This window comes from Bombyx mandarina, chromosome 15 (assembly GCF_030267445.1).
Source record: "Bombyx mandarina strain Sakado chromosome 15, ASM3026744v2".
Taxonomy (NCBI): domain Eukaryota; kingdom Metazoa; phylum Arthropoda; class Insecta; order Lepidoptera; family Bombycidae; genus Bombyx; species Bombyx mandarina.
Genome location: NC_143221.1, coordinates 13,304,161 through 13,317,927, shown reverse-complemented (window position 1 = coordinate 13,317,927; position 13,767 = coordinate 13,304,161). Strand labels below are relative to the sequence as shown.

General features: G+C 36.1%; 1 protein-coding gene across 1 annotated transcript; it reads left to right on the top strand.

Moving 5' to 3' along the window:
* The first annotated feature begins 4,342 nt into the window (after positions 1 to 4,342).
* Positions 4,343 to 12,389, top strand: Jhbp16 (Juvenile hormone binding protein 16). The gene is made up of 6 exons (XM_028184116.2): positions 4,343 to 4,840; positions 7,624 to 7,716; positions 7,913 to 8,060; positions 9,148 to 9,226; positions 9,625 to 9,805; positions 10,444 to 12,389. The coding sequence occupies exons 1-6, from the start codon at positions 4,756 to 4,758 to the stop codon at positions 10,593 to 10,595; spliced, it is 738 nt and encodes a 245-aa protein (XP_028039917.2). The 5' UTR covers positions 4,343 to 4,755; the 3' UTR covers positions 10,596 to 12,389.
* The last annotated feature ends 1,378 nt before the right edge of the window (positions 12,390 to 13,767 follow it).

The window sequence follows — 13,767 nt, the reverse complement described above, 5'->3', positions numbered from 1 at the left end:
TCGACTATAATTAATTGAAATTGTAAGTTTGTACACTATTATGATTCTATTTTCAAATACTATTTATACTTCTATAATCACAAATTTCGCCAAGACTACACTATAGAAAAATATTAAGACAAACAAGATTTAGTCTATTCTCAATTTGACCACTGACGTCAAGAACAAAAGTTTGACCATAAATAAATAGTACACATGCGTGTGTGCGTCAAATACATAGTAGTATGTATAATGTTTTTATTTTATTTATTTAATGTATTTTTCTGACATAATTTAAAAAAATATTAACTTCTGCACTCCTTCTCTATATTCTCTTTAAGTGTGGGTAATTTCATACTTCTCCGTCCGCGCAATTTTCGTAAAAAGGGATACTAAGTTTTTCCTTCACGTATTAAGATATAGATATAAATAAAGAAAATCCACTAAAATCTTTGGTCACACAACACAATAGTCATAGTTTTGAAAGGAATGTCAAAATCATTCTCAATACGCGTACGTTAGCGTTGAAATACTTCAACGTTAACATTGCTTAGCTTCATTGCGAAATATGTATTGATGTTCAAGCGATTTGTAGCATCATTAACTTTTTAAGGCGAAAGTAATGTATTTTAACGTTCTTATAACAACGAACATTGATTAAGCAACAGCCGCATAAAATATAATTACGTTATTGATTATGAATTTAACAAAAATTCTTTGTATTCATACTACGTAAATAGTTTTTCTAATTATCAATGAGTTATAGATTTCGAAACTCACACAAATTTAAAGAAATAAACGACGAATATTTAAAATTTCATGCAAGATCTACATGCAGTCTATATTTATCTATTTCTATTCTATTTATTCTATCAGCAAACAGACGTCTACTGCTGGACAGAGGCCTCCCCAAGCCTCGCCACAAAGATCGGTCCTGTATATAGTTATATAAATTTATCTATAGTTTAATTTATATCGGTTTATCTTTTATTTATATATTGTATTATATTATATGGGATATTCTACTGGGATAAGCCTCTACACAATGTCCCCTTTTCTGGGTCTCTTACCGCCCCCCTTTAGGCCTGCAGGACCCACAAAAGGGCGTTATCACCCACTTTGGGAAAGACTGATATAGCTGATGCTTTCGTTCGTTGGCCCATCTACACCATTTGACTTATCGTACCCCGGATACAGTATTGTTGTAGATCTTTCGAATAATTTATGTAATAAAAAATATAAAATAGACATGTAGAAATATTTTGTAATTTTCGCATATCAACTGCGTGATGTACACAAGCCATTAACGCGTGAGAAACATTTCATGTCAGAAAAAAACAACTTTGCACTTTTATCATCAAATGAACAACTATTTTCTTAATAACATTTGCTGACTGATTCACCTGATGGAAAGACACAATGTCATTTAAATGGCAGACTCTAGCAACATCAGAACCCAACAAAAAAAAAAAAGAAACTTAGAGTGGTTTATAAAACGACATTTTCACTAAGTTAAATAGTTTAACTAAAAAATAGAACAATTTAGCAGATCATCTGACAACGCCCGTTATTTTGAATGACTATCAAATCCCATAGACAAAGTCGCACAAAACAAGACATGACTTATTTCTGTATGAATGAAGACATGACTTGTATGGATCGGCTGTTCTGCCCTTATGATCGCATCTAACTCGTTTAAGTTCTTAGTATAATAATCAGATTTAATAAGAGAGAAGAATTAGAGAAACTCTTTCCAAGACAATGAAACTTTTGCCGAGCTTTTCTGCAGATATTGATGGCACATGAAAGATGAACCCTGAGAAAATTCTGATGTTAAAATTAATAAATTTGTATTCTAAATACAAATAATAAACAAGTATTTGTATTTTCAATTTAAATATGTCGCCGCAACGATTTTTAGAATGTCGCCGCAACTATTTTTAGAAACTTGATTTTAAGTTTATTCATTATAAAATTATTGTTTAAATTATTTAATGACGATTTGTTGATTTGTGAACAATGTCGCAATGTCAATGTCGTTAATAATTAGGCGATGTTTTACTACGAGGCCGAATTCCTTTAACTACTTCCATTTTTGTTAAAATGGTGGTAGTCACATTTATTGTGATTAGTCAAATCTAAGACATGAATTACTTTCGCTGATAGATTATTTTAGTGCTAATATTTTAAAATCAATTGTAATAAAATCAAATCAATTTAACAAAGTAAAACTGCATCGATTACCTTAATAATTATTTTGTAAAAATATTGTGGGTAACTCTAAATGTTATGGTGTTGAACAAATGGTATAAAAAGGGAGTGACCTGCGTCACACCGGCCCATTCCGACAGGAGCCCTCTTCTTCGATATAGCGAAGGCGTTCGACAAAGTCTGGCACAACGGTTTGATATACAAACTGTATAACATGGGAGTGCCAGACAGACTCGTGCTCATCATACGAGACTACTTGTCGAACCGTTCGTTCCGATATCGAGTCGAGGGAACGCGTTCCCGGCCCCGTCACGTCACAGCCGGAGTCCCGCAAGGCTCCGCCCTCTCCCCGTTACTATTCAGTTTGTATATCAACGATATACCCCGGTCTCCGGAGACCCATCTGGCGCTCTTCGCCGATGACACCGCCATCTACTACTCGTGTAGGAAGAAGGCGTTGCTTCATCGACGACTTCAGACCGCAGCTACCACCATGGGACAGTGGTTCCGGAAGTGGCGCATCGACATCAACCCCACGAAAAGCACAGCGGTGCTCTTCAAAAGGGGTCGCCCTCCGAACACCACGCTGAGCATCCCTCTCCCGACTAGGCGCGTCAACACCCCCGCCCCCGCCGTTCGCCCAATCACGATGTTCGACCAGCCCATACCGTGGGCCCCGAAGGTCAAGTACTTAGGCGTCACCCTCGACAGTAGGATGACATTCCGCCCCCACATTAAGACGGTACGCGACCGTGCCGCCTTCATTCTAGGACGTCTCTACCCGATGATATGTAGGCGAAGTAAAATGTCCCTTAGGAATAAGGTGACACTCTACAAAACTTGCATACGCCCCGTCATGACCTATGCAAGTGTAGTGTTCGCTCACGCGGCCCGCATACACTTAAAATCCTTTCAAATCATTCAATCCCGTTTTTGCAGGATAGCCGTCGGAGCCCCGTGGTTCGTCAGGAATGTCGACCTCCATGACGACCTGGACTTAGAGTCCATCAGTAAGTATCTGCAGTCGGCGTCCATGCGCCACTTCGATAAAGCGGCACGACACGAGAACCCTCTCATCGTGGCCGCCGGTAACTACATTCCCGATCCTGCGGACAGAATGGAAAGCAGTCGACGTCGCCCAAAACACGTCATCTCGGATCCACCCGATCCACTAACGGTGCTTTTAGGTAATTCAAGCACCGGTCACCGTTCTCGTCGAACCCGTCGCTTGCGACGAAGGGCTCGACGAGTAAATTAACTCTCAGACACAGCCCACTGAGTTTCTCGCCGGATCTTCTCAGTGGGTCGCGTTTCCGATCCGGTGGTAGATTCTGCGAAGCACGACTCTTGCTAGGGTTCGTGTTAGCAACATCGTCAGGTTTGAGCCCCGTGAGCTCACCTACTAAAGTTAGGGTTACGCTGATATAGCCTCTCAAGGCTCTCAGCTTAGGTAGAAAAAAAAAAAAAAAATCACACCGGCACTTTTGCTCCAGCTCTCGGAAACGAAACATTGTGAGTACAATCTATGTCGGTTTGCATTTAAAAATGTTTAACTAGGTAATTCTTGTGAGTTCAAAATTAAAAGTTGTGAAATAATTATGACTTACTTCTCATTAGAAAAATTCATTTGCATACCTTCCTTCCAAGCCACGATTTAGTGGTTTGTATTTCATGTAAATTACATACATTGAAATCACGTCTTCCCTTTTATTTACACCCATAACCTCATTTTATTCGACAAATACGTTTATTAAAATGTTTTGAACATACGACATTTAACGATTTATCTGATTGTAATGAAACTTGTTAGTCATTGTTAGCACTTCAAAGAAGAAATTAATTTTTCTTACGATTTAACCCCGCTTTTTGCTGTCGTTTTTCCCGATGTTTCGAATAATTTATAGTTTTTATGGTCACGGATGACGGTGACTAATTACGTCTAAGACTTGTGGAGACCGAAGAAAAAACTACTACATGGAAGGTTTCTGTTTTTTTTTATTGCCCTTGTAGGCAGACGAACGAGCATACGGCCCACCTGATGGTGAGTGGTTACCGTTGCCCATGGACTTCAGCAATGCCAGGGACAGAGCCTATCCGCTGCCCTAGCACCAAAGAAATATGCGCGAATCCATTCGAGAAATCGATGCTTTTTATACAATTACGACTCGCAGCGGAGCGTGCTCACACTTCACAAGTTACTTTGTAATTAACAAACAAATTGTCATTGAACTACATAATATAATAATATTCTCTATGAAAAATTGAGTATTAAGTTCAGCTTCAAGTCCATAGGCATAGATACGTTGGCAAGGTTCTGTCGCAACTGCACTCGAGCGTTTTGGAAGGGGCCCGCACTTTCGCGGTTCAAACATAATCCAACCAACCATTCTGCGGAGTATTCCGACTCCGAATCAAATATATCTTTATAGCTAAACAGTATTTTAAGCAAAAAAAACGACATTTATTGTGCTAAAAGTCGAACAACATTAATTATTAACTTCATAGTGATATTTAAAATAATATCGTACTTAAATTTAAGTTAAACTAAAATCACTAGATACGAAAATGCGATCCCTTATGTGTTTATTAAGTGTGTTTGTGTTGTGTTATTTGCATGTTGTTTGCTGTGCTGATGAAGCATCGGATATTCGTGAGTGCTTTAATTATTTGTTTTATCATGTCTATAAACCTTCACGGAGATTAAGAAAAAGTTGTAACGTAAGTCAAGGTTCATCTAACCAATATTCCAATGTCAAAGACAAAATTACAAGCTATTAAAATCATGTACAACAAATGCTTTACGTTACGGCTTTTAAATATTAAACATTTGATTAAAACATTTATATTATTTTATTGGCTTAAGTGGCATGAACTCATCTTATAGTACGTACTATCACCTATGGACAGTGGCAATGCCCAGGTCATAACCATGCTATTGCCAATCAAGGACTCTTTTTAAACCAAATTTGTAGAAGGAAATGTCGTTGCGCTCATGAATATTTTTTTTTTATTGCCCTTGTAGGCAGACGAGCATACGGCCCACCTGATGGTGAGTGGTTACCGTCGCTCATGGACTTCAGCAATGCCAGGGGCAGAGCCAAGCCGCTGCCTACCGCTTAATACTCTCCATAAGCCTCGTTTGAAGAAGGACATGTCATAGCGCTCGGGAAACACCGTGAAGGGGAGCTCATTCCATAGCCGGATGGTGCGTGGCAAAAAAGATCTCTGGAAGCGCACTGTGGATGACCGCAGTGGCTCCAGGTAGTATGGATGAACTCTACTCCGGTGGCGGGCGGTGCGGTGGTAAAAACGAGATGCCGGTATCATCTCGAATAATTATATATATAATAATAATAATAATACAGTAGGGGAGTTTATTCTAGAGACGGACGATATATGGACCGTTTATTTTGAAAGTGGTGTAAGTCACGTAAGAGCTATCACGTAATTCATGCTTAATTTAATGTAATTTTTTTATATATAACTAGTCCGTGTTTAATTTGTAAAAAAATCCCATATTTTGTACAACTTAAAATCGGTCGGTAAATGAAATTGCTTAACCATCGATTATGAAAGTGGTGTAAGTCCAATTGACAGAGGTAGGTGGCATAGCCAGACCTCATATGATTTGCTTGTATTTTTAAATCAAGTAACCTTTAATTTTCTCGAAACAAAAGAAAATTGACCACTTTCAAAATAAACGGTCCATATTATTATTTAATTCTAGTATTACAGTCCATTTTAAATTTAGCAATATTTACTGACGAAAACCACAATAATACATTAGATAATAGCCATTATTAGCATTCCTCACTATGCAATGAACACTGAAATGTAAATTTTACCGATAGTATTGAAACACGCTGACTGTATAAAAAATAAATGATCAATATTACTAAATCATACTTAATGTGATTTTACTCGCATGAAAACGTTAGTAAACTATTGCAGCGGCAATTATCCAATTTACAATTAAACAACACTTAAAGTCAACAAAGTGCGATAAATAGACTTAAAATGTAAGTTAAGGATTCAAGATATCCGTTCGAAGTTGGTGCGGACACACCATTTTGAATACTCCAGCATTACCTATCTCTTTTCGTGATAATCTCTAGACAATTTAATTTCGAATACTAAAATAGCATGGTGAACGTCTCCAGCCGGTAGGTTTTTTCCCACCTGTCCTGGTGAAACTAGAAAGGCCACCGAGCCACCAGTAATCTTGCAATCATAAAAAAAGTTTTTTTTTTTATGGCTTACCAGTATCCTGTCTAGTTCTACCATTGATGTGTATTATCTATGGTTCTACCGCAGATAATGCATTCCGGTTCGAGCTTATGTCTCAAGCTTGGTAATGGTATACGCGTTTAAGAAATATATATCTATCTATGATATATAGATATCTATGATAACCGTTAATAATATCATGTGTATCGTGAGCTTTCCTGAGCAGCAATAAAAATAAACAGGCAAATTAGAATCAGATCCTATACTATCCTATACTGAATATCAATGAAACCAACTGTTTCCTAGTAGACTTAACTTAGACTTTGGTATTTTCCTACGGCCGTTTCGTCTCAAACACTTACAACACAACTATTACGAGAGCCTCTCTCAGGAAATCGGTCAAGTTCAGTGCCAAACAACTCGCCACACTTTCAAGCGGCTCTTGTAATCAATTTCGTAAACTTTTTATAAGTTAATTAAATTTGTCTTAAATAACAACTTTGGTTGCATCTCTTTTATAACGGCTATTAAACTCTACAACATAATAGAAGATTATGCAACGAATATTGATATAGTTATTACCTACATTGTTACCTACATTTTTAAAACGAAAAGATCGTCGTAATTTTAAACGCTACCCAATTTATTTTACTACTATCAATTAATTATTTTCTTAGAAAACAAAATAGGATAAAACATTTATTGAATTATTATATTTATCAAGTATGATATTCTGACACTTTCAATTATTTATTTTACATTAGAATTAATTCATATTTCTTTCCATTGCCTCTCCGCTGGCATTGTTCATGTAAGTACGCATATTAATTTAAGCACCTACAGGTCAAGGTGAAAACAATATTACAAAAATATGGTGATTCCACAGACACCAGAAGTGCTTTCGAAACATACCGATTTCAAACCGATAGACTATACATATTTAGTAACTTTTGCAAAGAACTAGAAGATGATTTCATAAATATTCAGATTCCTTGCATAAAATAACGATAAAATTACATAAGCAGAAGTTTAGCTGGATAGTACGTACTTACTTATATTGCAACAACATAATCATATTTTAGTAGGTAACTATTTCATATAACGATTACTTGAATGTTAAAAACTAGGAATACCTACATTTTCTCGGCTGAAGGCACAATGAAAATTTCATAAAATGTGACATAAAATCAGAACTTCCTTTTTCAGAAAGGATATTTCTACCATGCAAGATGTCATCGCCAGATTTCGATCTATGTATGAAAAGAGCATTCAACAAGCTTCGACCGTATTTCAAAACAGGTACGATATTAAAATTCAATATTATAACTTTATTATCTCATTAAGTGTTTATTACATGGAAGGAGGCCTCAGTAAAGGAAGTATTAATTGGAATTACGAATATTAAAATATTATACAATTATAATATATAATTGTTTCGTAGCTCCAAGACGTAGAAGACGATTTCGTGGAAAATTTTATTTTTATAAACTTGTAGGTGTACCAGAAATGGGCGTCGCACCATTTGACCCTCACTTCGCAAAGGAAGTGAAGCAATCTCGAGCGATCCGTGGTGTCGGGTACACGCTCACGCTGAATGATGTGTTCGAGCGGGGCTGGACACAGTCGACAGTCACCAAATACAAGTAATATGCCTTCAATCTTATCTTATACCTTTAAACGAGCAATTCTTGTATATATACCTATATAATCTGAATCTCGGAAACGGCTCCAACGATTTTTATACAATTTAGTACACAGCGGATTTGGGGGGCGATAAATCGATGTAGCTGCGATTTATTTTCAGAAAATGTTGTTTTATTCGAATTTTCAATAATCAACTTTATCGATAATCAACTTTATGACTCTTCCCGACATCTATTGGCAAATAATAAACTAACCGCTTTAAAGACACAACTAGACGGCGTTATAAAAAAAAACCCCGAGCAAAGCTCGGTCATCATCTAGTGATGTTTAAACATGAAGCCGTCGTGGATAAGACGTCCGATGTATTCGTATTTAGCGATGCACCACACAGTGTTCGAATTCCGCAGGCGGGTACCAATTTTTCTAATGAAAAACGTACTTAACAATTGTTCACGATTGACTTCCACACGGTGAAGGAATACACTTGTGTAATAAAAATCAAACTCGCCAAGATATTATTTGTGTAATTACTAGTGCTAGGACGTCTTACGAGTCCGCACAGGTATTTCTACCGTGAAGCAGTATTGCGTTTCGGTTTGAAGGGTGGGGCAGCCGTTGTAACTATACTGAGACCTTAGAACTTACCTATATCTCAAGATATGTGGCAGCATTTAGTTAGCAGTTTAGTTGTAGATGTCTATGGGCTCCGGTAACCACTTAACATTAGGTGGGTCGCGAGCTCGTCCACCAGCCTAAGCAAAAAAGAAAAGAATTCAGAGGATTCTAAATTGTATTATTATTATATTCCAAAGTAGGTATTACGCTGGATCGGTGGTTTACCATGACTTTCAATCGTTTACTCGTGAAATATTGCAGCGATGTGGCCAGCACGGTTAATCCGACTCGATTTCCAATAACTTAAAACACAAACCTTTTTTTTCTATAATCGTACAAAAATCAGACACATCTTACAAATTAATAATAACTCAATATATGAAAACATAATTTCTAACAACACATCAAGTACATACAAAACAAATGAGCATGGAGATTTGCATCTTTTTAAAACAGATTTTTTCACTTCAGAACGGACTGGGAGAATCAGCGGATCATCTACTCCCAATATTTCCCAGAGAAATGGCTCAATGGCGATTACGAATTCAAGGTATTTTATTTAACATAAAAATATAAATCAATACAAAACACATTATTTTTATAGATACGGATGTGCAAATCTCATCGCTAGCGTAGTTTCAAACAACTAGAGCCCAGAAGCACCACAACACGCTATATACTACAAAACATTCAGAAACTAAGTTGAAATCTCAATTGCTTTAACGCTTGGGCTCCCTTCAAATAGGAATAAAACTACAAATATTCATTAGCAAACACTAAGGAGTACTTGACTTCTAACATTGAATGTCTTCATTTAATCTTGCATGCTAACATAATGATCGTGGTATTACCGTGATTGATATGAGAGAGAAGAGCAGTAATAATCCAGGAAAATAGTGACCAGATAGAAATATAAGTCCAATTCTGCATGATTAATCTGTCGAACAGGGAGACGCATTCGGACTGGGCGTAATACGGTCCGGACGTTGGAACCTGACGCTGCGCGACTACTCACAAACGACGCGTATCAAAAGAAACGGCACTGGACTCGATGTTCATGTCGAAGTCGATCATATTGGCGACATGGAGATACATGTCGGGAACCTACTCAGAGGGAATGGGATACTCGGTAACTTACATTTACTAAATTTACCAGTCACAGGAGAAGTGGGTGTTTACACCGTGTGATAGTTAAACGGTCGTCAGGTTTGAGCCCCGAGAGCTCACCTACTAGTTAAGGTTCCGCTGAAATAGCCTCTCAATCAGCTTAGGTAGGTAGTAAAAAAATTAAGTTAATCGTGCCACTGTCTACCCATAGACACAACCCACAGAGTTTCTGGCCGGATCGTCTCAGTGGGTCACGACTCCGATCCAGTGGTAGATTCTGCAAACACTGTTCTTGCTAGGGCTAGTGTTAGCAAGAGCGTTCAGGTTAAGCCCCGTGAGCTCACCTAACCATCCGCGCGTAGTTTGAATAGCCCACAGGTAAGGAAAAAAATTGCTATAGGAGTATCTATAATTCATCACACTATTCTACAAATAGTATTAATTTAATATAACATTTTAAGGCGCTGATAATTTTCGCTTGAAATCGTATTTAGGAAGTGTTTGGGTCTCATGAATTGACACTACGAAGGAAACAATCCCAATATCCGCTTTTAATAATCACCTTTTTATTGAAGTAGGTATTTAATGTTTAATTGAGTGTTTAGGCACCAAAATCAAAGTCGCAAAACGAACCAAAATTGATCGCTTTGTTATTCACAGAACGTATGTTAGATCGTCTAATCAACGTCACCTGGAAGCCGGGCTTCGCGGTAATCAGACCGCTCATCAACGACCTCGTCAGCACAGCCTTCACGGACATCTGGAGCACGTCCTTTCAGAATTTCCCTCTCGAGAACTTCATTAAACCATGATATTAGTCAAATATTACCTATTCCTTACCTATTCATAAGTGGATATTAATCTGAAGATCGAACATCAATGAGTACAAAAGGACAATGCCCAAAAGTGGGCCAACTTTATGTCAAAACTATTTGTACTTGAAAAACTATGCCTTATATTTTTACATTGTTTAGTTTATGTATCAACATTTCTTTCAACCTGGCATTGTTTTACAAAACAATAAATTACTTATTTGATAACATCCCAAAACTGAGTGCCATAGATTTTAAATTCGCCAATAGGCAAAGGGCTTAGCCCATAAAGCCTCATAGTAAACCTTTAAGCTGCCAAACGAAAGAGTTGTCTGTGACCTGAACAACAAATTAAAAAAAAATTGCTAATGGTTATAATTCACAGACTTTTTAGTTTATTTTTGTTCAATTCAATATTTATATATTGTAATAATAATTATTACTTAAAACCATGAATTATTGAATATTATTGATTCCATTATTAAAAATCTTAATGGCCTACCATTACTCCATTCTTATTAAATATGATCAGAGAGTTTTGGTAGCAACCCGAGTGAAGCGTCACTTGAAGTTTTATTTTAATGTTTTTTTAATAGTTTAGTGTGATGTATAATATTTGAAATTGGGTGTTGTTTTGTGTATTAAACGCCTCAATAATCGTTGTTCACGATTATTGAGGCATTGGGGTAAAACTGTGGCTAACATAGCAGTGACTGTTTTATTTTTTCAAGATAAAAGGTCTGCGGAAATTCACGCTCACTCAATGTGCTATTCATCGAGTTGACGTCAAAACTCCCAAAAAGCAATAAAAAGGGATACACCAGCTTTTTATTGAAAAAAAATATAACTACGACAGACTAGGCTGTATAGGCTATGCTCTTTGCCTGCTTATTGGCGAATTTAAAAACAACAACAACAATATCGTTCCCGGCTTCCGGATTTTCATTTCATTTTTTTATTATTATTATGTGGATATAATAATAATAAAATGTACGCAAGGGCTTATTTCTAGCAACAATAACCACAATTAACTTATTTATTACTGTAAATAATGATGAGAGGGATTATTGATTTCGAAGAAAACAATTAACAACTTAATTTTAGCTGCAGAAAAAAACAGATCTCTCTTAAACCTGGGTGAGAATATAAAAATCGTTTTCTGAATATGAAACGATATTTCTTTGTCTATCAAATTAAGTTAAAACGATCATGACACAACTTTTTTTAATTTTTTTAAGAAAATGGGCATTGTCCTTTAGAATGTAATAATTCAAATTGCAAATCTAACATAGTCTTACTGGTGATGGTAGAGCATATCGTAAGCGTGCAAAGGTAGGAAACACTATGCTGCCGATTTCTGCCACGAAGCGTTATGGATTCAGATTCCATGGGTATGACAATTATTAAGCAATACAAATGAGACTTTATAAGAATGACTTGTATAGACCCAAAGACAGACATGACTAGCGTAGATCCAAGAGTATGCCTCTAATGTCAACATAATATGAATGTATAATACTGTATTTATTTAATAAATATTCATAAACACATTACGCGAACAATACCGCCACAAAATGTTTTGTATGAAAAATTACCTATATAGTTTATTTTTGCTATTAAGGGACAATAACTTCCGAATTATACATACATACACCTAGTTTCATTTATCATGAAAATTGTGTAAGGTACCTTACCTTCATTTTAAATGTTAATATTGGTAAATCCTAATCCTTCAATAATCAAGCTGTAACTCTCATGTGAACAATAAATCAAATAAACTAGTCATTTTATAGACTGATGTATTATTATTTTGGACTCTTTAGGAAAATCAAACACAAGAATATATTACATATCTCAATATTATATTTATTAAAAAATATAACCTAACTATATATATTTATGACTTTACATTTAAATTGAATTAACAAATAACTCGTACGTTCGTCGAAACTGGAATAATCAACCTCAGTCTTCCAACACAAATGACAAATCAAAGGGGGGCGTTCACGTCCGCGGGCCCGCACACATTCACTCATAAATACATTTATAACATTGCACCTTCAATTTTATTATCAGTTAATTATACACACAAAAAAATCGTACATGCCGTCGAAAAGTCTTTTTTTTTATCATTACAAATACATTACAGCTTACATTATTATAAATCGAACATATTCAGATACAACCCGTTCATTGACCGTGTAATACTAGCGACGATACAACAAATAATAAGTACATACAATAAAAAAATAGACAAAACACGAACGAATCCCGCGTCACAGGTCGGCAGTGTAGTTATTATTAAAAGCCGCGCCAATAAAGAAACGAATCTAAAATGGCGGCGGCGATCATGCGCTTTCTCACTCTAAACTAATGCTATCTTTAGTCGCGCACAGCGCGTACTGTATGCAAAAAAAAATCGGTTCGGACTGGTAAATAATATGGCCTCTCACAAACGAGGAAAATTCTACAGTGATGCACCCGAAATCGTGTATAACGTTATTAAATACTTTGAAGAGGAAAAGAATCTCGAGAAATTAAAGAAAAGAAATTCTCATTTGTTTTTTATATTTTTTTACAATAAACAACTTTTTCTTTCTATTTTTCTTTTTATTTGTTGACCCTACCATCTGTCAGCGCAGGTACATAGCCGCCATTTTCCGATTCGTTTCTTTATTGGCGCGGCTTATACAGCATTAATGCGACATCGACAGAACGTCGTTCGATTTAAACTACATTAGAACCCTGTCGACCGTTGCATCGACTTTTAAATGTACGGAATAAAATCGTTGTAACAGTTTGTGCCTCCCTGTACTAATTTACTATATAATGTTTGGTTTAAGCTTCGCTCGTACTAAATATTGACGCGCGACAAACTCGATTTCTTCTAAAGTTTGTAGGCATTTTTTAAGTATACCTATTGTATGAGCAAAGTACAAAAAAATGCTTACTCTATCACACATACATTCATATGTTTTAGGCGAATGAAACAGTTTTCTTTTTATTTCCGAATCTAATGTGGATTTCATAGATAGAGCAGGTTGTAGAAAGATTGTAGAATTGTTCTAGAAACAACAGTGTTTTATACGGCGTAAGTTTCGTTACAATAGCATGTTTAAATAAAAGTAATGGTACCATAAATTATGAACACAATTAATATTGTACAGTATTA

Bases quoted from the DNA above. Each gene is read 5' to 3' on its own strand.
- Jhbp16 (XM_028184116.2), top strand. From the start codon at position 4,756: ATGCGATCCCTTATGTGTTTATTAAGTGTGTTTGTGTTGTGTTATTTG. The intron at 4,841-7,623 runs GTGAGTGCTTTA...TTCCTTTTTCAG, and splicing joins TGATGAAGCATCGGATATTC to AAAGGATATTTCTACCATGC. The intron at 8,061-9,147 runs GTAATATGCCTT...TTTTCACTTCAG, and splicing joins TCGACAGTCACCAAATACAA to AACGGACTGGGAGAATCAGC.